At 62.7% G+C, this 22608-nt stretch overlaps 1 protein-coding gene, 1 long non-coding RNA gene and 1 other non-coding gene across 9 annotated transcripts; 1 reads left to right on the top strand and 2 right to left on the bottom strand.

Moving 5' to 3' along the window:
• Window positions 1-476: 476 nt before the first annotated feature.
• On the bottom strand, window positions 477-2721 carry LOC110347393 (uncharacterized). The gene is made up of 3 exons (XR_015448288.1): window positions 2568-2721; window positions 1516-1586; window positions 477-666 (listed from the first exon to the last, which is right to left on the bottom strand). It is a non-coding gene; the product is annotated as an uncharacterized LOC110347393 (long non-coding RNA).
• A 99-nt stretch (window positions 2722-2820) lies between these two features.
• Window positions 2821-22219, top strand: Fads2 (fatty acid desaturase 2). Of its 7 annotated transcripts, none has more exons than XM_021251740.2 (13): window positions 2821-3373; window positions 10194-10304; window positions 10664-10861; window positions 10936-11037; window positions 14133-14258; window positions 17513-17620; window positions 18713-18773; window positions 18921-18997; window positions 20503-20600; window positions 20701-20797; window positions 20908-20987; window positions 21179-21304; window positions 21399-22219. In XM_021251740.2, exons 1-13 carry the CDS (start codon window positions 3032-3034, stop codon window positions 21448-21450), a joined length of 1578 nt encoding a protein of 525 aa, XP_021107399.2. In that variant the 5' UTR covers window positions 2821-3031; the 3' UTR covers window positions 21451-22219. The 7 variants fall into 7 exon arrangements, with proteins under 7 accessions (XP_021107399.2, XP_004874354.2, XP_021107400.2 ...); XM_021251745.2 differs by lacking the exon at window positions 2821-3373 and adding an exon at window positions 3650-3821; XM_021251743.2 differs by lacking the exon at window positions 2821-3373 and adding an exon at window positions 6634-6987.
• On the bottom strand, window positions 5275-5399 carry LOC147820692 (small nucleolar RNA SNORA40). Its single transcript, XR_015448337.1, has one exon. It is a non-coding gene; the product is annotated as a small nucleolar RNA SNORA40 (small nucleolar RNA).
• Window positions 22220-22608: the final 389 nt, after the last annotated feature.

Genomic DNA, 22608 nt, shown 5'->3' with positions numbered 1-22608 from the left:
ACCTAAACCGCCAGCCTGCGGAGGGGTTTCTGCCACACCCAGGCCTGCTCCCAGTGCAGCCCTGTTGGGAGGCGCTAGCACTTTAAGGGGTGGGGCCTATGGGGAGTCTTCAGTTCATGGGGGCGTGGCCTCAGGCCTGGAACCCGCCCCTTCCTCTTCCTTGCCTGGGGATGCAGCCCGGACCTCTGAAACAGTCAAATCCAGCCTTTTCTCCTTATAAGCTGATTTCCCCTGCTATTTCACAGTCATGGAGAGCCAAGTTAGAGTTGGCAAGGACGGGCCATTCGTGAAATTCCAGTGGGCTGACCATGAGGCTTGGGAACCGCTTGGAAGGTGTTCTTAGAGGCTGAGGCCGTGCGGCCAGTTACCCACCAACGACAGGCTGAGCAGTCACTCAGCCGCTGCCTCCCAGTCTCCATCCTGTCCCCCTCCTGCCCCCTGCCTGTGAGTCCTCTTCACAGCCCCTCTGATGAGTCCGTTTCCCAGGCGCCATCAGAGCCAGGCCTGTCAACGCAGCGCTCGGGAGGCTGAAGCAGGAGGGTTGTAAGCTGGAGCCCAGCATGGGCAATTTAGAGTCTTAGTAAGAGTCTTTGTCAAGAATAAAAATGAGTGAATGAATAGCTGGGATGTAGCTCAGTGTGAAGGCCTTGTCTTCGAGCTCCAGCACTGCAAGAAAGGGGGGAGAGAGGAAGGAAGGAAGAGAAGAGGGCGGGCAGGCCACTGTGTGGGCTCAGGGAAGGCGCTGCCCATCAGCTGCACACACACCTGGCCCCGTCCCCCTCTCGGGCCAGCCTTTCACCCACTTGGCCCACTGCCAGGGCCTGGGCTCCCTGCCACCAAGCAGGTCTCTTCTGTCCTTGATAAAGATCAATGATCACAGTGAGGTCCTGGCTGGGTCCCCAGGAAGTTGCAGGCCTTGGCACTGCTGGGGGAGCAGAGGGCAGATTCTGTGGGGCTGGAAGAAGGCCCGGACCTCCCTCCCCCAGATACCTCTTCCCCATCAACCTGTGGCTGGAGGGCAGATGGGTCCTCCGCCCTTCAAGCAGAGCGAGGTCAGCAGCACGACAGGAGGGTTTGAGCAAGCAGCCACTGGCCAGGGCAGCTGGGCCTCTCCTCTCTCTCCTGGAGCTCCGGCCCCCATGCCCACCTGGCCCGGCCGCCCCGTATTGAAGACAGCTCAGCAGTGCACATACTCTGCTCTCAGAGTCAAGGTGGAAGACAGGAACACATCACAGCTCTGGCTGGAGACGCTTTGTTGAAGGTCAGGCTCAAGACAAGGAAGAAAGACCACACCCGTACACTTGCCCTAGATGAATGCTTGCTGCGTGACCGGATCCCCGCTTAATCAATAGTACCTAAGCGACTGTACTTGTCACCTTATTAGTTGACTGTAGTTTTGTTCCACCATAAGGGAAGGGGAACCCGCCTCACCTCGTGGCTTTTTTGTTCTTCAAACCCCCTTGAAGAGCAGGGCCCCCGGCACCCCACTTTCCGGGTCCCCTCTGTCTCTCTTACCCAGAAGCTGTCTTTCTCACAGTGACTTCTTCCTCCTCTTAACCTCTGCTGTTCCTAGAATTCATCCTTCCCTGTTAGAGAACAGGAAGGTGGTGTCAGGCATCTATCTACCGAGCAGGCTGAGCACACCACGTCCCTTATACTGCATGGCTTCTGTAGATCGCCCCTTTATCCTACGCCCCAGGTCACCAGAGCTCTCCCCACCAGGTGCCGCTCAGGGATCCTCTGAGAAGCCTCTGTCCTGACAGGCCTGACAGGCCCTGGCCACCCTGCTCCAAGACACCCCCGGGCCCTTCCACCCCACTCCCTCTCTGGGCCCTGAGGTAGTGATCCAGAGGCTCAGGGAGGCGAAGGCCAGTGGGATGGAGGAGAGGGTGGGGAGGGGAAGTAGAAAGGATCTCGATTCAGTGCCCTGAATGGAACCTACACATCGAAAACCAACACTGATCAAAAACCGAGGGAAAGAATAATATACAGGGTCACCCCATATCCTTTGGAAACCCAGCCTCGGCTGCCATCCCATAACCTGGAGCAGGATGTGAGCTGGGCCCCCCAGGCCCGCCACCCTCCTCTGTGGGGAGCCCAAGATGCGCCCTCCAGGGTGGGGCTAGGGTGCGGAGAGCAGCAGGTGGAGGGGACCTGGCTGCAGGGAGCGGGTCCAGCCTGGAGTCCGACTCCGTCCTCTGCCCAGCCTCCCGGAACACCCTGCCGGCCCCCTGGACCCCAGCCACCTTCCGTATCCAGGCAGGCCACTTTCCAGGCTGATCTATGCAGGCTGTCCTGTCCAGCTGGGGTGGCCCAGGCCCCCAGAACCCACCCCCCTCTAGCGCTGTGGCACCCTTTCTTAACCCCCAGGTATTGGAGACAGTGAAACCAGCCAGGCCCTTTGCACTCAGCTACGTTCCCAACTTTTGTAACAACACTTTTCATTTTGCGACAGGGTCTCGCTGAGTCACTAAGTTGCCCAGCCTGGGCTTGAACCTGGAATCCTCCTGCCTCGGCCTCCCACAGTGCTAGGACTGGGCCACCGTGGTGAATTTCCTGGGCTGTACCCGTCCTGCGCCTGATCCAGAGCGTGTGGTCCCGACTCGCTTCCCGAGTCTGCAGAGGGCCGGTCCGCTCCCGGAGCCTGAGCCTTCCCGCCCTCGCAGCGTTCTGCGCCGGGGGCCTGGCTGGGGGAGGCTTTCTCGGTCGGGTCGGTGAGAGCCCCAAGCTGGCGGGGCGCCTTCTCCCGGGCTGCGGGAGGCCCAGGCGCTGCGCCCGGGCCGGGAAGCGGCCGGCGTCGCCCCGCCCCTCGCGGCCGCCGGGCAGCAGGTGCGGAGCCGCGCCGCCCCCGGGGTCTCGCGCTGCCGGGCGCGCGCTCGCTTCCCCGCGCGGACCGGACACGTCGCCGCGGGCCGGGCGGCCGGGCGGGGGCCGCGGCGCGCTCGCCTTCGAAAGATCTGGCTGGGCCAATGGCCGGCGGGGCGGCGTGCGCTGATTGGTGCAGCCGCTCTGCTGATCCCGGCCGGCGGGGATGCGCGGCCCGGGGCGGGCACGGGGACGCGGGGCGCAGGCCGGCTCGCTCCGCGCGGCAGGGGCGGGGAGGAGGCGGCGACGCAGACAAAAGCGGCGCGAGGCACGGGCACACCAGCGGGAGCCTGGCGGCGGCGGCATGGGCAAGGGGGGCAACCGGGGCGAGGGCGCGGCGGGCGAGGCGCCCGTGCCCACCTTCCGCTGGGAGGAGATCCAGAGGCACAACCTGCGCAACGACCAGTGGCTGGTCGTGGACCGCAAGGTCTACGACGTCACCGCGTGGTCCAAGCGGCATCCGGGCGGCCACCGGGTCATCGCGCACTACGCGGGCGAGGATGCCACGGTAGGGCGGCGCGGGGGGCGGGCGAGGTGGCTCTGCGCCCCGGGGCTGCCGCGCCCACCGTGGACGGGGCCCCGGGCGTGGGGCCGCGCGGAGGCAGAGCGTCCCGCCAGGGCCGATGATGCCCGAGAGCGCCCGGCAGCGCGGGCTCCCGGGCCGCGGGCCGCTTGGCCACCGGTCTGTTGGGCCGAGGTTACTCCGGGGCGTTCAACTCAGTGGCCCTGTGTGTGCACTGTGCACGCGAAGGCTGGTCCCCAGACGGCCCTCCGTCGCCCCTAGCAACCGCGAGCACCCCTCCCACCCCCAGTCTGATATCTGTGCTTGAAGGGGCGGCTGGAACCCCAAGGACTCAGACGAGTGACACCGAGGACAGAGAAGGGTCCGCTCTTGGCGGTGGTGTATGGAGCCTGGCAGGTTCCGGCGAGGGAAAACTCGGGAAGGTGCCCCGGAGGTGGGAAGGACGGGGGACTGGCCAGACTTGTCCAGGCAGGTCCAGGTCCTGACCTCGGCATTGGCAGCCCCACTCCGGGCCGCTCAGGGACAGGAGGCTGGTGAGCAGGTCCTGAGTGCTGATGGAGAGGACATGGGGAGGGGCCCAGCAGGGTCCTCATGGCGGCGGAGCGGCCACATCGCTGGTGCAGCGGCCACATCGCTGGTGCAGCCTCTGCCTGTCCTGTTTTGCTTGCTGCTTGGGGGGCTGCTAAGGCTGCCACTGCTGGAACTGGTGGGCTCTAGGTCGGCCTCCAGGGCGAGCAGACATCCCGGCGGCTCCAGCTTGAGGTCTTTCCCTGTTGCAGGGTCCTGGCCCGCCGAAGCAGGGTACAACCTAAGGTACCGTGTGGGAGGTTCCTGCCCTGCCTGCTCCCACCAGCAGGCTTCCTAGGGTGCTGGTGTGGTGGGTTCCGGTTGAGTGTTCCGCGTTGTCACAGCTCGCCTCACCTGGACCCGTCTGTCCATTGCCCTAACGTCCAGTCCTCCCCCAGATGTGCTCACTGCTGACCGACCTTTGTGTGAATTTGCCCAGCACCGTGCTCCGAGCTTGACTTTTGCAGGCCTCTCTGGTGGCTTGAACTCGAAATGTTAATCTCATTCCTGATCCCCCCCGCACTCTGCAGCCTCCCTTGGCAAAACTGGCAGCTTGGAGTTGGTTGTCCCGGTGCAGAGAGGCCGGGGTGGGAGCTGCAGAGTAAGACGGGGTCCCTGGGCGGGAGTGCGGGGTGTCGGGCTCAGAGCCCTCCTGACACACACCTGCAGCCCGGCCTGCAGACCTTGGTGGTCCAGCAGGCCACAGGTCTAGGCACCGGGGAGTTGCTGTAGTGTTGCCAAGTGGAGAGGGAGGATTAGGAAACAACTAGAAGGTAAAGTATGTAAAAAGAAATTTGGAAGAAAAAGTTTCAGTCCATTTTCTAGCTCACTGGTGTGGCAGACACGACAGCAATCCTGCTCTCCGGGCTTCCTCCTGTGGAGGTCAGACCCTGGGGCTTGGCGCGGCCTCACTGGGAGCAAGGTTTAGGACCGTGCAGGTGCCTGGGTGCCATGTGGCCTCACTTTATTCTTTATTTATTTACTTTATTTAAACCTGTGGAAATTTTAATCTGAAGTCACTACTACATTTAAACACACGTGATCCACACACAGACAACCATGGCCAAGACAGAAGCCTTTAAGAAAGAGAAGCTGTCTTTGTGTATCACAGTGTGAGGACTGGAATATGGAACCTGAGTGGCTGAGGTTTTGCGGAGTGGAAGCCGCCGAGGTGGTCCTCAGCATCTCCCGCCCCTTTAATTTGTATCGGCATAGTTTTCTGTTTTGGCTTCCGAGGAGGCAGAGTCGCCCTGGCTAGTCCAGGCCAGCCTCTCCTTTTGTCTTGCCTCACCCCCAGGGCTCAGGGATCTGCAGTTGAACCTGTCCCTCCTCCATGCATCGGAGCCCATGCTGAGCACGGAGTCCTGGGTTGCAAAAGAGGATTTATGTTTTGTACCTCCCTTATCCCTTAGTCCACAGGTTAGACAAAACAGATGCAAGTGCTACGGCCTCTTGTTTTTTAAGCGCTGTGGGGTGGTTGGAAAAGGCTTGGGGAGCAGACGGGACCTCTGGAGCCCCCACCCTGGGGGCAGAGACTTCTGCTGAGACTTGGGGAAGGGACAGGACTTCTGCTCTAGAGGTGCCTTGCCTGGAACCGGTCACCCTGCAAGGTCAGGCCCCGGAGGATAGGCCAGAGCTCAGGGCACCGTCCGGGGACACAGCAGTGGGGTGGGATTTTCAGTTCCTAAGGAAGAGGAACCTCAGCAGTTAGGGCCACCTCTCCCCTAAGGACGGACAGTTGTCACGTGCAGAAGTCAGAACTTGTCCTTGCTGTGGGACGACAGTCACTTGGCTGGGCACAGCTGGGCACGGCGGCAGTTGCCTGGAGTCCCAGCTTTACGAGAGGATTGCTTGAGCCCAGGAGTTTGGGGCCTGCCTGTAGCAAGGCCCGCAGTAAGCTGTCAAGCTGTCTTGTCTGTTAAAAAGCTACTTAGTTTTTTCGCTCACAAAGCATGCTGATAGATGTTATCTCCGTTAATCCTTGGATGTTTGTTCCTGCTCCGGTTTACAGCTCCCCTCCCTACCGCCTCCCCGTCTTCTGCAGACCTCGATTATCTATATCTCGTTCCTGCTTGTGAGCCCTCGCCTGCCCAAGCCTTTCCCGGCAGCCCATCCCACTGCCCAGACTCCGTCCTCCCAACTGTTCGTCAAACATTCGTTGCGAGTCTCAGCTGCTCTCAGCTGCTCTTGGCCAGTCCAGCGGCCTGCACTGAGATGAATAATTCAGGGCGGGCGACCAGGACCTCAGGGCCGGCACCTTTTCCTGCCAGCTGGGGCTGGATCCAGACCCCCGCCTCTGGACAACGCTGCCCTGCCCAGCGAACCTCATCTCCCCAGCTTTGCCCGCCCAGCTGTGCAGAGTCCGGCTGTGTCTCCTCCTGCCGAGCAGTCCCAGTGCTCAGATGGGAGAGCCAGGGTAGAGGTGCTGGGAAGGGGCAAGTGGCAGCATCCTCTCCTCGAACCAGGGAGGCTTTTGGGGCCCCTGCTGCCCCTGCTCCCCAAGACAGGGGTCCTGGGTTGGGCTTGTGGGACACACACCTCTGCCCCGGTACCTTCGTGGGCCCTTGGTGGGTACATGGCACAGGGCTGCCCTGCCCTGCTGCAGAGAGAAAGTCAGCACCCCTGGCCCACCTCCCTTCACCTCTGCCTGGAGCCGTGGAGCCGCAGGGCCCTTTTCCGCTTCTCCGCTCAGTCCCTGTGGTCAGGTCCCAGGAGCGCAGGGCCTGAGCCTGCTCGCCCTGTGCCTCCCTGTGCCTCCAGGCTACCTGCCAAGTGTAGAGTTGGGTGAGTGTCAGGTCTGCCCTTCAGGGCACCTGGGCACGTGCTGGTGCCCGGTGGAGAGCTGGTGGGGGGAGGAGGAAGTGGCGAGGATGAAGTCTCTGGGAGAGGCCGAGAAGCTGCTGGGAGACAGCAGAGCGGGACCGGAGTGTGGGCCCCGCCCACCCTGCAGCAGGACCTGTCAGCTCACCTGCTTGCCACCTGTGGCTGCTCCTGTCTCTTCCTGGAAAGATTTTGGCTTCTCTCCCTGCCAGGTGAGGATGGAGTTGGTTCCACCCAGTTCTTGTTCCAAAATCAACGTTTGGGTTGGCCCTACCCCCTCGACCGTGGCCTCCCACGAAGCAGCCAGGCCCCTGGGCACCACACAGTGCTTGGGAGCTTCTGAACATGTGCAGGGCTCCGTTAGGGGTGCACAGGGGCAGTGCAGAGCAGGCTGTGCCACTCCAGCCTGCGGTGTGTGTGCCTGACACGTGGATGAGCCGCCTCGCCTGCAGCCTTTTCATCTATCTGCTCACCTGGCACTGTGGCAGCTGGACAGAGCTCTGAGGTGTGGGTGCCGCGGACCATGGAGATTCTGTGGCCCGGAAGCAGGAGCCCAGCTGCACCATACAAAGAATGAGAGGGCGTGACTGGCTTCCGTCTGGGTGGAACGGCGCTCTGGTTTCAGGGTCCTGTGGCCTGGCAAGCCCGTAAAGCCTTGTGGCAGCTCTGTGGCAGCCCTGGGACCTGTGTGCCTCCCCTGAGGTGCCTGCCAGTGCCTTTGCACAGGTTGGCCATGGGTGTGACCCTGGGGGCCAGGCTGAGACACCTCTGTCCCCCCAACTCCAGGGGCTGGGGCAGGGCAGTTCGGAAACTCCTGCCGGGTGGTATGAGCCCCTCGGGAAGCCAGCCAGGCTCCCAGATCTGCCACGTGGACAAGACAGCGAGCCACACCCCAGGGTGCCTGAGGCAGGTGGGCCTGCACCTGAGCCTGCGGGGAGGGTACACGAAGCAGCTCCGAGTGTGGCCTGGCACACCTCAAGGCCACCTCAGAGACCCCTGGAGGTGGCTGGGAGCAAGCAAAGTCAAGGCGGGCCATGCCTTTGCCCCAGCAGTGCCTGCGGGGGTGTGTGACAAGGAACCGAGGTGGGCGGCAGGAAGGAGGCCCTCAGTGATCAAGCCCGAGGCTGTGGCTCTGCCCCGGAAGCTCCCCGCCAAGCACTTCCTGTTCGTTTCCCAGAGGTCTGGTGCAGAGGTGCCGCAGGCCCTGCCTGCCTGGTCCTCCTCTGTCTGCAGAGACGGGCCAGGGAGCCCTCCTCTTCCCCAGAAGTGTGCACGGTCCGCCCTGTGCCCTGCCCAGCTAGGGTGACAGGAGGTGCCTTACCCATGTTTTACTGTTCGCACCCTTGACGGCAGTCCGTAGTGGCCACATTCTCGGTGCGTGGATATTGAGATCACGAGTCTGTTTCTTTTGTCCCCTTCCTCCTCTCCCACTTATAAAACCTCTGTTTCCATTTTCCCATTCAGTTCTGTTTTTAAAATCCCTTTCCCTTCTCCCCTCCCCTTCCCATTTGAACAGATTCTTCCTTAGCCGGGGATTTAGCTCAGTGGTTTCACTGCCTGCTGCGCAAGCTCAAGGGCCCAAGTTCAATCCCCAGTACAAAAACAACAACAACAAAAAACATTATTCCTACTTTCTGATATCGTCCTGCGTTTGGCTCCTTATTCATACTTTGAGTTTCTCACACAAGACAGATAATGTGATACCTAAACTTGTTTTCCAATTTATTACATTTAAGATTATGGTCCCAAGGTCCATCCATTAACCTAGAAATATCTCAAGTTCATTCTTGAGGATAGCAGAGTAGTACTCCAGTTTATAAAAAAACCACATCTTCTTTATCCAGTCTCCCGTTGATGGGCACTTGGGCTGCTTCCAAGCTTTAGCTATTACTAACTGTGCCACTATGAACATGGGTGCACATATATCACTGTGGTATGATTCTTTTAATCCTTTGGGGAAGATCCCCAGCAGGGGAATAGCTGGGTCAGATGGGACCTCTAGTCCTAATCCTTTGAGGTATCGCCATACTGATTTCCACAGTGGTTGCACCAGTCTGCACTCCCACCAACAATTGGAGAAGGGTTCCTTTCTCCCCACATCCCCGCCAGCATTTGTTATTGGTCGATTTCTTGATAGCAGCCATTCTTTCTGGAGTGAGGTGGAATCTCACCGTTCCATTAATTTGCGTCTCTCAAATGACCAGCGATGTTGAGCAGTGTTTCGTTACTTATTGACCATTTCTGCTTTATCTGAGAAGTGTCTGTTCATTTCAGATGCCTGTTTTTGGACTGGGTCTCAATTTGGGGCCAGAGGTGTCTTTAAGACCCCGGGCTGGGTTTTCCCACAGTTGCTTTGTGTGTTCTGGACAGATGGGCCGTGCCCACCCCAGGACGCGGAGGAGGCTGGCAGGGTTTGAATTGGCAGTGTCTCCCCGCCTTCCCGATTTATTCTGGAATTTTCTGACATGGAGAGGCACATGGAGGACAGGTGTCTCACCTGGCTGCATGTGCTCCTTGCACACACGTCGTTCCGTGTGCACCCTTGGCACCAGGCCCCTGCTTTCAGCTGGGTCCTCGGAGCGAGGGCAGGGGAAGTATCACAGTCAGGACGCCTTTGTCCCTTTCGGGAAAGTTCACACTTCCTCCGGGGATCGAGATGGGTCTGCCACTGCGCTCTGCACTCGCGTTGGGTCCCAGCGTGTCCATTTGACCTCTGTTCCCTCCATGCTGCTTTTCTGGCCCAGGCCCCGACGCCCAGATGCCTCTGCTGTCTGTCAGGGGCCCCACACCTCCGCCTCCCGAGCCGGTGCTTCCCCTCCTGGTCCTGGTGCGGGGTGACTTGTACCATTGGGACGTCTGCCGCACGGCCCAGGCGCCGAGGGCCCCGGGAGAGACCTGGGTGCCCCAAGCCCGGGTGTGGGGTATGCACGGTGTGCTGAACCAGGGGGAGGTGCACTAGCCATCAGCAGTGCCCCCTTCCTGGGAGATGTTTGCTTTCCTTTCTATTCTTCTGTGCATGTTCCAACTTGGCCAAAACTGAGCACATTTTTGCCTTATTACTAGTAAAAAAGGTTAAAATGCCTAATGTGATAGGAATGTTGGAGAGTTTGGACAGTGATGAAAACAAAGCGCACACAGCCCCGCCGGCGCGCACTCGTTCCGGGAATGCGCTGCACGCACTGCGTGTCCACGGTCAGCTGCCCTGGTCTCCCAGGCACCCGCCATGTGCGGTGGCCTGCAGGCTAGCTCCTTCCCTTGAGGATCGAGGGTTTGGGACGAGGGCCCTCTGGTGGTGGGCGCTGCCCGGCTGGGAGGCAGGTGGGGTTCCGTGTGGGCAGGGAGTCACACTGAGGGCACACGGGTGCTGCTGGTGGGCGCTGCTCCGGGGGCCGCCCGCCTCACCCGCCCCTTCCTCCAGGATGCCTTCCATGCCTTCCACCCTGACCTCGAGCTCGTGTGCAAGTTCCTGAAGCCCCTGCTGGTTGGTGAGCTGGCCCCAGAGGAGCCCAGCCTGGACCGCGGCAAGAGCGTGAGTAGAGCGGGAGCCCGGGTGGGCGTGCCGCCGGGCCCTGGGGTCGAGAGGGCCTCAGCGTCCCGGGCCAGGGCTGGTGCCGCCTGCTCCTGCGGCTGCCACTTCCTCCCTCCGGAAGGGAGCCGGGTGCTCACGGGCGAGCCAGCCTGGGGCAGAGCGGGCTGAGGAACTCCTTCTCTGCTGTCCTCGGCTTGAGCAGCCTTGGACCCGTGCGGTCCCGGGCCTGGGCCCCCAGCCGGTGGCCGGGCTCCTGCAGAGCTGGGCTGTGGCCCGTCCTTGTTACGTCTGGGCGGCTGTCCTGGAGACAGCGTCCGCTCCGGAAGGGCTGCGGCCCCACTCTGTGTCCTTGGCTGCAGTCCGAGATCACCGAGGACTTCCGGGCCCTGAAGAGGATGGCCGAGAACATGGACCTGTTCCAGACCGACCACCTGTTCTTCCTGCTGCTGCTGGCACACATCGTGGTCATGGAGAGCGCGGCGTGGCTCATCATCTCCCACTTCGGCAGCGGCTGGCTCCCCACGCTCCTCACGGCCTGCATCCTTGCCACGGCCCAGGTGAGCTGCTCTGCCCGCCCCACCCCGCCCCGCGGCCAGGTGCTGCTGCCCTGACGGCCTCTGTCCCACCCCAGGCCCAGGCTGGGTGGCTGCAGCACGACTATGGCCACCTCTCCGTGTACAAGAAGTCCGGGTGGAACCACGTGGTGCACAAGTTCGTCATCGGCCACCTGAAGGCAAGTGTGGCCGGCCGGTGCGCGGGGTGGCAGGGCCCCTGCAGAGACTCGCTGGCCCTGCTCGGGCCCTGCTGGGTCCTGTCTCCGTGCAGAGCCGGCCTCTGACGTCACACCTGCCTTCCTCTCTTGTCCCCCGGGAGCGGCGGACGTGCAGACAGCATCTGGAGGGGAGATTGCCTCTGGCCTCTGTCTCCTTGCTGCGCTTGGCTCCCGAGGGCCGGGTTGTGCTGTTGTCTTCATTTTAACTAACCTGTCCTGAGTCTTTCTCAAGCCATCCTGAGCGCTCCTTGGAAATGTGCAGAGTGCAGAAAGCACTTAGGGCGCCCCTCAGTTTACCATGCGGTTGCTTAAGTTTAAAATATCTTAAATTGAGCTGGGTGTGGTGGCGCACGCCTGCCTGTGATCCTGGTACTCAGGAGGCTGAGGCAGGAGGACCACCGTGAGTTTGAGGCTACATAGTGACTTCAGGGCCAGCTTGAACAACTACAGTGAGGCCTGGCCTCAAAAAAACACCAGAAAGAAAAGCTGAGTCAGAGAGACTCAGCCTTCCTGCCCTGGGTCGGGGGGGCGGGGGGGGCTGCAACCACAGCCCGCTGGGCACTGGGCTGGAGGGTCTGGATCGGTGGGCATGGCCCCCAGGCCCAGCAAGTGGCCCGCCCAGCCCTGGCTGCAGGGCCTGGAACTGGGCTCTGAGCCTGGTGAGGCAGCGAGGTCTGCACAGTTGGGCTTTGTTTCCTCTTCCTCCTGCGGATAAAACCTTCTCAGTCCTGGAAAGTGACCTTCCCTCCCGAGGGTGTCTGACCGCACAAAGGTGGGCTGTCCTTTCCCAGAGCTGGGGCTGGGATTTGCCACCCCGGCGAGCCCTGGCCACCCTGGAGCACAGCGCTGGCGTCAGCAGGGCCAGGCCTCCTTGGAGACTCTGACACGGTGAAGGGATGGGGTCCTTGGCTCAGTGCGGTGCCACCTCCTCCCAGCTGTGCTCCAGGCCAAGTGGCTCACCCAGGGACCCCCAGCGGGACGCTGCTGGGGTCCTCAGCCGCCAGCTGGGTGCCAGGCATTGAGCCCCGGTTGGTGAAGCAGGGAGCACGTGCCCGGGTGGGGCTCCACCCAGGGCTGCTTGCCTGGGCCGCCCTCCCGGAGGATGGACGTCCTCCAAGGAATTGTCTTCCCCTGCAGGACGGGGTTGAACGCAGGGCCTTTGTGCTGAGTGACCCCCAATCCCTTTCTCCATGTGTGACAAGGTCTTGTTAAGTTGCCCGGGCTGGGCTGGGTTCGACCTGGCAGTCTTTCCCACCAGGGCTGAGCTGAGGCATGGGAACCATGCATATTGGTTTCTCTTCCCCAGAGCATTAAAGCCACTATAAAAATGCTTAAAGTTTGGGAAATCGGTGTGTAAAAGTTCCCAGATTATTTTAGGTTTGAATGTCTTATTTATTTGCTCAGTTTGTTGGTTAGTTATTTTTTTGAGACACGGTCTCGCTATGTAGTTCAGGCTGGCCTTGAGCTCACGGTGGAGCCCAGGCTGGCCCCAAAGTCTTTCCGATCCTCTGCCTCAGTTTCCTGAGTGCGGGAATGACAGGCGTGCACCACCACCCTCTGCTTTTAAGTGTCTCATTACCCCAGAACACAATTCATGCTACTCCTGCTTCACCGTGAGCTGGGGCTGGGGCCTCAGTCAGCCCCTGGGCCTCCCTCGACAGCCACTCGTCCCTCCCGCTGGCCAGCCTGCAGCCCCAGGCGCTGTCCTCAGATTTCCCCGCCCCTCTGGTGGGACGAGTGGTGTCCACTCCTGCCAACTCCCAGAACAAGGGCCCTGTCCCTGCTTCACTGCCCAGCCTCAGTCTGCACAGCGGCCGGCTTAGGGTGGGCAGGACACAGGCAGGGTCCGGCTAGTGACTCTCCCAGCAGGAGGAGGGATCGTGCTGTCCGGGGACAGCGGCCCTGTGCCCCAGCTCGCTCAGGCCCACCTTCCGTTCTTCCTGGTTCACCGAGCAGATGTCCTTGGGCCGATGTCCTTGGGCCATTTCCACTTTGTTCTGGCGGAGCTGGGGGTGGTGCCGGGCCCTCGCATGCCTGCCGGGCTCCTTCCTAGGCTAGCAGTGAGGCGTCCTGCTCTCCCGGCCCTCTGCCTTGCTCCTGCAGGTCTCTGCCAGGGACTTTCCCATTTGCTTCCTCCGGGAAGTGTGTCCCTTTTGCCTTTGGATGGAACATGTTGTCGGATTCCCAAACCTCTGGGCTCTGCTGGGAGGGGTTTTTGGTTTTTTTTCTTTTATACCGGGGATGAAACTTAGGACCTTGTGCTTTCGAGGCAGGCGTAGCGCCACTGAGCTACATCCCCAGCCCTGGGCTCTGCTGGTTTGCAGGCCCGGCAGCCGCAGGGCCTGGGGTTGAGACTGAGGCCAGGCTGTTCGGCACTGGGCCCACCCTTGGCCGTCATTGTCCAGAGGCTGCGGTGTTGCCAGAAGCGCCTCCTGGAAAACATTTGCTTTTCGTAAAGAAGTCTTTGTGCGTGTGGCCAGGCCCACAGCCAAAGCACAGCCCCGCTTCACTGAGATGCGCCGCGTACCCCGTGCTGAGTGCGCAGGGCGGCTGCTGGTGGCTTGCTGAACAAAGGATTCACAGCGCAGGCCGCCATTGTCACAGCTGATGTGCGGGCGGCTCTGTCACCTCCGCTTTGGCCTCCCCTCCCGCCCCGCCCTGGGCACTGGCCTTCCTGTCTTGTGGACGTCGTGCCGACGGCATCTGTCCCAGGCCAGGGTCCTCGTGACCGCCTCCCTTCCCTCAGTGCGGGTGTCCGGGTTCGCGCGGGCTGTGGCCCGGGTCCTGTCTCTGTCCTTATGGCACGGCCGCACTCTTCTGAGTCACATTCTTGTTGCTGAGACCCAAGACCCAGCAAGGCAGCTGCTCACCCTGCTGGGGTTCAGCCTGGGGTCCAGCACCAGGCCTTCTCACTACTGCCACCGTCCTCGGGGGGAAACTAAGGCCGGAGCTGCTGTGCCCTGCTTCAGGGCCCTGGGTGTGCTAAGAAGCTGGCCGGGCTGGCAGAGCCAGATCCTGGGCACGGCCGTAGGGCTCACCAGAGTGTCTCCCTGCAGGGCGCCTCCGCCAACTGGTGGAACCACCGCCATTTCCAGCACCACGCCAAGCCCAACATCTTCCACAAGGACCCGGACATCAAGATGCTGCACGTGTTCGTCCTGGGCGAGTCGCAGCCCCTCGAGGTACAGCTGGGGGACTGTGGGACGTAGGAGGTGCCGAGGGGCGGATGGTTCCCGTGGGTGGACAGGCACCTGGCAGCAGCAGCGTGCCTGTGCCACACAGAGACCTGCCCCAGGCACCCGGTTCCTCGCTGGGATGGGGTGCGTTCATTCCACGGCTGCCTCCGTCCACACAAGCCAGGTCCAGCCCAGTTAGCAGGAAAGCGGATTCTGGGGCTCCCTGTGGACTGATGGTGGCTCAGGTTCGGGGAGCTTTACCTGGACAACACAGTCCCTCCCCGAGGACCCCCCACCTGGCCCCAAAACATGATGAGGCTGGAGGGGCGCGGGGCATATGTTTGGGGGACGCTGCCTGGCAGGTCTTCCGACCACGGCTGTCCTGCTGACGCAGCCACTGTCTTATTTGAATATTCATTTGGATTTTTATTTATTTTTTTTTTTGGTACTGGGGATCAAACTCAGGACCTTGTACTTGTGAGGCAGGCACCAGAACCACTGAGCTAAATCCCTGGACCTTATTTGGATTTTTGGGGGGGGGGGGGTTCTGGGTAAGAACATTGAAATCATACAGAAATATACAAAATTTTAAAATGGATACCAGGAATTTAGCTCAGTGGTTCCACCACCTATCTGGCAAGCACAAGGTCCTGAGTTCGATTCCCAATACCAAAAAAAAATTAGTCTCACCAGACATGGGGGACACACCTTTAATCCCAGCACTCGGGAGGCTGAAGCAGGAGGATCACTGTGGGTTTGAGGCCAGCCTGGGCTACATAGTTCAAGGCCAGCCTGAACTACACAGTGAGACCCTGCCTCAAAAAACCCACGAAAAGTGAGTCTTTTATTATCTCCCCTGTGCCCCCGCCCAGCTTCGTGCCCTGGGGTGCCTGACATTTCCTGTGTATCTGTGTCTTCCCACATGAAAGACAGGCAGCCCACCTTCCGCTCTGTGGCCTGCTCTTCCTGGCCCGGGCAGAGTTCTTGTGTCAGGCCTTCGCACTGCGGCTTGGACAGGAGCAGTAGGTGCTGGGAATCGTCATTTCTTCCATGTGTGAGCGTTGAGCGTGCGTGGTGCTGGGGACTGAACTCAGGGTGCACAGTGCTGCCCAAGCGCTCTGCCGCTGCACTGGCCCCCAGCTCTGATATGTGCATGAGTGTATGTGTGAGTTTGTGCGTGAGTGTGTAAATGTAGGAGTGTGCGCGTGTCTGGAGGCAGGAGGTTCTTTTTTTCTCATTCAGAACTGGGTTTCTGGGGCCAGCATGGAAACCAGAGCCCGGAAGACCTGGGCTTGGCTGAGTGGCCCCGGGCCGGTGACCGGGCAGAGCTGCAGGGGCTGATTGGCGCCCGCCGCTGCGTTTCGCCTTGCCTTCCTTCGGCCCAGGAGCGGACACGCTTCCCTCCGGGGGCCTTTGTACAGAGGCCCCCACAGCACACCCACACAGCAGTGAGACGTCCCCCAGGGTTTGATTTGCGGGCAGAGTAGGGGTGACCAGTGCACCCCGAGCAAACAGGGCTGTCCCCCAGCTTTGGCTGGGCGCTCTGGTGGAGAGGTCACCCACGCCCGCAGGCTGCCCCTGGGCCCAAGCGGGCACCGGCTGCTCTGGAGGCTCCAGCTGTGCCCCTAACGGTCACAGCGGCCTCTCCAGCAGTGCCGGGCCCAGGCCTCCTTCCTGGGGGGTGGCCGGAGCCCCTTCCGGACTCTCGATTCCCCAGGCCGCTCTCGGGGTGGGAGGCCGGGGCCGTGCCCGGGGCCACGCTGGCTCTTGCCTGAGGTGCTGGTCCAAGCAGGTGCTGCCAGGCTCCGGTTCCCACTCTGGGCCTCCCCGCCCTTGTTCGCTATGCTCCTGGTTGTTGCTCACAGGTCCCCACACCCCAAGTGCCTGCTGCCCCTCTGAGTCTGGCCGTGCTGCCCGCCCTCCGGGGAGCTTGCGCTGTGCCTCCGGGATAGCCTCGTTCTGCTCTGGGCACCGTGAGGATTTTCTGCCGTGTCTTCTGACTGCTTCTCTGGAAGCACACGTTCTCTCCCTGGGTGCGGGGCCACCCCGTGTTCCCGGTGGGGTCCAGCAACGTCTCTGTAGGATTTGGGTTTTCCTTGGGGCTTTCTGGGTAGAGGATCGTATCTTGAAATTAAAGAAAATCTAGTCCCACGTTTTCCCCCAAGTAAGCCTTAACCAGAAAATATAATCGGCCTTGAAAAGCAGAGGTCAGAGGCACCAGCCCCAGCCGGCCCGTCCTTGCTTCCCTGCCTCTCAGAGCGGCCGTGAGCAGAGAATCGTGATGTGGGAAAGGCAAGGTGGGCCCGCTGGGGCTGCTTGGTTTCTGTTTTTCTGAGACTGGGTCTCCCTGTGCAGTCCAGGCTGGCCTGGAACTCAGGGTGATCCTCCTGCCTCAGCCTCCCGAGTGCTGGGATTAAAGGTGTGTGCCTCCACACCCAGGGCGGCTGGCATTTTTGGTCTCCAGTTTTCAAGGCTGAGAATTTTCCTGCTAGGTCTTATTTCCGGGAAAACAGGGCCTCTTCCCTCCTGGTGGCCGAAACTTGTTTCTGCTTGGGGTTTTAGTGCCTTGTTTTTCCTCAGACATTTTGTCGAACCTGGAGGGTCCCCGGGCCTTGTGGCCCTGGAGAGGCTGAGGCGGGAGGCTCAGCACCCGCGTGCTGGCAGCAGGCCCGCCCTCGGCTTGACCTCACCCCGGGTCAGCCCCTGCTGGGAATCCCGCTCCCGCTCCCGGCCCTGCGGGTGAAGGCGCTGCCTGTGTGCCCGGCCCGGCCTCCTCCGTGCGCTCTTGGCCCCCAGCTGGGAGGACTCGGCTGGCAGGGCCCCACAAGCTCAGCACTTCTCGGACCCGGCTCGGCCTGGGTCAGGGGCTGTCGTCCACCTTGGACAGAGAGGCTTGGGCCAGGAGAGATGACATGATGAGAGGAAGGGGCGTCCTGTCCGCATCCCGCGGGCACTTGGGAAGTGTGTGTTTGGGGTGACCCTAAGCCAGGCGCGGGGGCACATAAGCCTGTCATCCAGGCACTGTAGGCTGAGGCAGGAGGATTGCAAAATGTCTGGTGGTGCAGCTCGGTGTGAAGGCCCTGGATTCAGGCTCCCGTACTGCGGGCGTGGGTGCAGGTGCTCCGCCTCCAGCTCAGTGTCTTCTGAGTCCTCTGGGTGCCCGAGCCGTCCCAGGATGGAGCCTGGTGTCGCCAACTCCCGTGCTCTGGGTTTCGGGCGAGAGTGTGGCCAGCCTTACCCAACGCCTGTGTCCCCGATAGGCCGCCGGCCGGGCACAGGCGTGTGCCTTGCACATGCACATGTGTGTGACCCCAGGGGATGTTGGCGATCCTCTCTGCTCCGTCCCGGGACCCTGGCAGCCCCCCAAGGTGCACATCCTGCCTTGCTTCACTCGTTTGCTCCACTTGTGTGACTTGAGACCCTGAGGGTGAGGTCTGGGCCCTCAGCTCCCCGGGTCACACAGCATCTCGGTGCCTTCCAGCTGGCGACAGGGCTTCCCCCTGGCGAGTCCCCACACCCGCCCTGCAGCTCGGTGGCCCTGCCTCCTCAGCCCCCACCTCACCCCGTCCTGCTGAGCTGGGGTAGCCAGGGCCACAGGGAAGGGGCCGGTCTCTGGGGCGCCTCTCCCACTGCACGGCAACCTCAGGGCTGTGTCCCCTGCCTCCTCCTCACTGGGCCGCAGGGCCAGGATCTGGACAGGCACCACCTCTGCACCTTCACCTGAGGACAGGGGCACTGGCTGGTGACCCCGAGGCCTGGGCCCTGCAGCACAGCATCGCGGGAGGGCAGCTGGGGCTTCAGACCCAGCTGGGGCCCTGGGGTTGCAGGCGGCCTGTGCCCTGTCCTTGCTTAGTCAGTGACATGGGCACCAGGCAGGGCTCAGGAGGCCGAGCCACTGCGCTGGGAGGGGAATCCAACTTTAGATCCGGGGCACCAGCCCAGGCTCTGCGAGGCGCCCTTGGGTGGGCACTCCCCGGGGCCGGGTAGTTTAAGGGCATCAGCCGCCAGCATGGCTCTTGCTGCCTGCCTGGTAGGCAGCATGTGGGAGGGGTCCATGAGGTGGGGTGCGGGGGCCTGGGAAACGGGGCCTGTGGGCAGGGTGGGCACACCTGTGATCCAGCACCAGGGGAGGCTGAGGCAGGAGAAGTACAAGTTCCAGCCACGCCTGGGTGACTGAAAAACTTAGTGAGCTCATGTCTCAAAATACAAAAGCTAAAACAAGGCCTGAGGATGCAGCTTAGTGCAAAGGTCTGGTTTCCATTTCCAGGAGTGAAGGAAGGGAGAAAAGGAAGAGATGAGGAGGCCGGGCCATGCTGTGCTCCGGGGTCACCTGGGTCCTCCCAGCCCTGGGGACCTGGGCTTCTCCTCCCCTGGTGGAGCGGGCCTGAGCTCCGGGCAGAGGTGGGAGGCCGGGCGGTGGGCTGGGGTGGCTCAGGCGTCTGCCCCTCTCCTCCCTGCAGTATGGCAAGAAAAAGTTGAAGTACCTGCCCTACAACCACCAGCACGAGTACTTCTTCCTGAGTGAGTCAGGGCGGCCTCCCGCCCACCGCCCCTCCAGACTCTGCGCCTGGGGCACCGTGTGGGCCGGGGTCCCCTCCTCCTGCAGCGGGGAGGGTGGAGGGATGAGGGGCTGAGGGCGGGCGCCCTGACTCCGCCTCCTCTGCGCAGTCGGGCCGCCGCTGCTGATCCCCATGTACTTCCAGTACCAGATCATCATGACCATGGTGATGCGCAGGGACTGGGTGGTGAGTGCAGTGTGACAGTCTGAGGGTCTTGGTGCCCCCCGGCCCATGGCCCTGGCTCTGCCCCAGCCCCTGCTCCCGCGGGGACCCGGCCAGGCCCCGCACTCCTTGGCCGGGAAGCGGGGTGGGCAGCAGACATGGGCTGAGGAGACGCGTGCGTGACGCCAAGGCCCCTCGGCTTTGGCTGAGGAAGGGCCAGGCTCGGCCTGGGCCCCAGTGGGGAGGGGCTCCCCGTCCTGGGCCGGCGGCCGTCTGCCCCGTGTCCCCCGACTCCTGCCTGTGTCTGTCCAGATGTCCCCTCCAAGACTCTGCTCCTGCTGGGCCAGGGCCACCACGGCCACATCGTAGCTGTTCCACAGAGGGCCCTGCGGGGCTCCCAGGTCACGACATTTGAATATGAGTTTGGGACACAGTTCGGCGGCAGCAGCTGGCCGGGTCTCCTGATTGTGTGGCCCTGCCGGGAGGCCCCAGGGAACAGGACCACCCCAGGGCAGAGGGCAGCGTGAGGGGCCCGCCCTGCCGCAGCTCGGGCTGACCCTGAACCCAGACCTCCCGGGCCAGCAGCAGCCGCAGCTGCGGAGGAGCCGGGCTGCAGTTCTGCTTGGTTTCGTATCCTCCGCTCATGGTTTATGTTGAGACAGGGTCTCACCAGGTTAATAAATGGCCCAGGTGGGGCTGGAACTTGCGATCCTTCTGCTTCAGCCAGAGCAGGACAGGGCAGACGGTGTTCCTGAAAGGCAGAGCTGGCAGGGCCCGGGACATCTGAGACACCCTGGGGACGTCCACTCATGGCCACGTGGCAGTGGGCCTGACAGGGCTGGGTCTGGGGCCCGGCAGTGTGTGGAGCCCTCCAGGGTCACGGTGGCAGCTGGCGGGGCAGTGCTGGATGTCCTGCTGGGCCTGGATCCCCCGAGACCTCAGCCTCTGGGAAGGAGGTGGGCGTGACCCAGGGGCTCAGGAAGGCTTGGCTGTGGCTCGGCCAGGGGTGCTTCCGGGCCCCTCCTTCCTGGGCTTTTCTTCCTGGGTTCCCCGAGAGAGGACAATCGCCTGGCCGGATGGCATGTGCCCCTCGGCCGCGTTCCTGGCAGTGGAAGTCTGGTTCTGAGAACCGCTAGGGCACTGAGGGGGGTCTCACAGAGCCCCACGTCCCCTGCGGCGGGGCGGGCGGGCAGAATGGAACGGGGTCTGCTTGGAGCAGAAGCCACCAGCTGCCCCTGTGCCTGGGAACAAGCAGGGGAGCAGGGCAGGCAGAGGGGTGCAGGCCGCACCTGGGGGGACCACGCTCTGACCTCCCCTCTGCCTGAGTCCGAGATCTGGATACATGGCCTGGACTCTGGCAACCACCCAGGCTGCCCGCCCGCTGTCCCTCCTGGGAACCAGGCTTCTCCTCAGCCCGGTGCCAGCCTCCTGGAGGTGCTGGTTTCTTTGGACGCCCACGCAGAGCGGGGAGGTGTGCACCTGCAGCTGGGTGAGCTGAGCCACAGGGCCCTGAGCGTCCTCTCCTGCAGGACCTGGCCTGGGCCATCAGCTACTATGTGCGCTTCTTCTCCACCTACACCCCCTTCTACGGCATCCTGGGCGCCCTGCTCTTCCTCAACTTCATCAGGTGCCTCAGCTGGGCCGCTGGGCCCCGGCCGGGCGGGCACGGGTGGAGCTGGGGTGGCCGCTCTGCAAGGACCCCTCTGTGATGCTGGCTGCACCCCCAGGTTCCTAGAGAGCCACTGGTTCGTGTGGGTGACGCAGATGAACCACATTGTCATGGAGATCGACCTGGACCATCACCGGGACTGGTTCAGCAGCCAGGTGAGGGGGCCTCGCTGCCGGGCTCCAGCCTCCTGTGTCCTCGGTGCAGTCGGAGAGCAGGACAGGGACGGTGTGCGCTGGCTGTCCCTGCTCACCCTTCCGCTCTCCAGCTGGCAGCCACCTGCAACGTGGAGCAGTCCTTCTTCAACGACTGGTTCAGCGGGCACCTCAACTTCCAGATCGAGCACCAGTGAGTGGGGCCGGAGGGCGCCGGGCCTCACCCACCTTCTGTGTTGCACCCTGGGCGTCCGTCCGTGGCTCCCTTCCCCAGTGCTCCGGGGCCCCCTGCTGGCCGGCGTCCCCTGCCCCTCGCCCGGGTGGCCCTGCGCACTGGCCTGGCTGGGCACGGACTCAGCTCACGCTGGGCTGCCCCGTCCGCAGCCTCTTCCCCACCATGCCTCGCCACAACCTGCGCAAGGTCGCCCCGCTGGTGAGGTCGCTGTGCGCCAGGCACGGCATCCAGTACCAGGAGAAGCCGCTGCTGCGCGCCCTGCTGGACATCGTTGGGTGAGCCTGCGGGGACGCGGGCTCCTGCCGGGCTGGACCCCGCCCGCCTCTGCACCCCGGCAGCGCCTGAGCCCTGGTCCCCGTCCCTTCGCAGGTCCCTGAAGAGGTCGGGTCAGCTGTGGCTGGACGCCTACCTCCACAAGTGACCAGCTGTCTCCGGGCGCGGGGCGGGCGACAGCCCGAGGGAGGGGCTCTGTTCTGAGGGTCGCCCTGGGCCGGGCGCCGTCTCCTCCTCCCCCTCCCTTCCCTTCTCGCTGACCTCCCGGCCCAGTCCCCAGGAGCAGGGAGGTGGCCCTGGTGGGTGCCCCATCCCGCCTCCCGCTCCTGCCCCCAGGGATCCTGGGTCCGGGCACGAGGCCTGCAGCTGTCTCCTTTGGGCCCCGACACCCGGGTCTAGGGCGGGTCCAGGCGGGCCCACTGCCCCGGAGGGAGCTGGGTGCTGGACCGACTGCAGCCGTAGTTCCCTCCGCCTCCTCCCAGCCCAGAGCCCAGACTCAGAGCCGTCCTGCCCGTCCCCAAAGCGCTCCAGCCAGAGAGAGCTCTGAGGGGGCATGCGTGGACGAGGCCACCGGGCCATGGTGCCCACTCGGCCTCTCGGGCGCTCTCCTGTTGACTTTTTAATCTTTGCTGTTTTCACGTTTTCTACAGATGCATTCCACAGGAGGGTGGCCGGGCTGGTCCAGGACAATCTGCTATTCTCCAGCCTGGTGGGGAGGCTGGGACAGGGTGGGCAGGGCAGGAGAGGCACGGGGCGGTGACCTTCGCTCGCGATCTAACCCACTAACCAGCCTGCAGCAGCAGCCCCCGCCTGCTCCCCAAGGGCAGAATGAACCCTAGGGAACTGATCTTAATTTTTATCATGTTGCATCCCCACCCCTACGTTTTTGAAGAATAAAAGAAGTAATTTTGTTCTCACTTCCATGTGGGTCAGCAGGAGCGGTGGGAGGCCAGCGTGCTTCTGCCTGCTGATGTCAGGGGTGTGGGCTTGGGAGGCTTCGGAGCCAGGGATGGGCCTGGCCTGGGGGTGCAGGGCAGCTGGGCCCCATCCCGGGCCCTCGCCCATGCCAGGGGTTTGGGGGTGCTGTGATTTTCCAGGGGCCCTGGGGAGCCTGGAGCAGGGCTGGGGCCGGGGGCCGGGTCAGGGAGTGGCCCTGGAAGCGTCTCCACTCCAGGCCCCTGCGAGAGGCTGGGCTTGAGGACTCGGGGACCCCGAGCCCTGGGCCATGAGAGCTGGCTGTGCCCCTGCTGCTCCCCTGGGGCCTTGGAGCTGGCCGCACAGCAAGTGCTGCCCTCCCCCTGGCCTG

This window comes from Heterocephalus glaber, unplaced genomic scaffold, assembly GCF_053883595.1.
Source record: "Heterocephalus glaber isolate CG9 unplaced genomic scaffold, H.glaber_assembly_v1.0 deba00001806, whole genome shotgun sequence".
Taxonomy (NCBI): Eukaryota; Metazoa; Chordata; class Mammalia; order Rodentia; family Bathyergidae; genus Heterocephalus; species Heterocephalus glaber.
The sequence above is the reverse complement of the archived record's forward strand: the minus strand, read 5'-3'. Positions and strand labels throughout refer to the sequence as shown.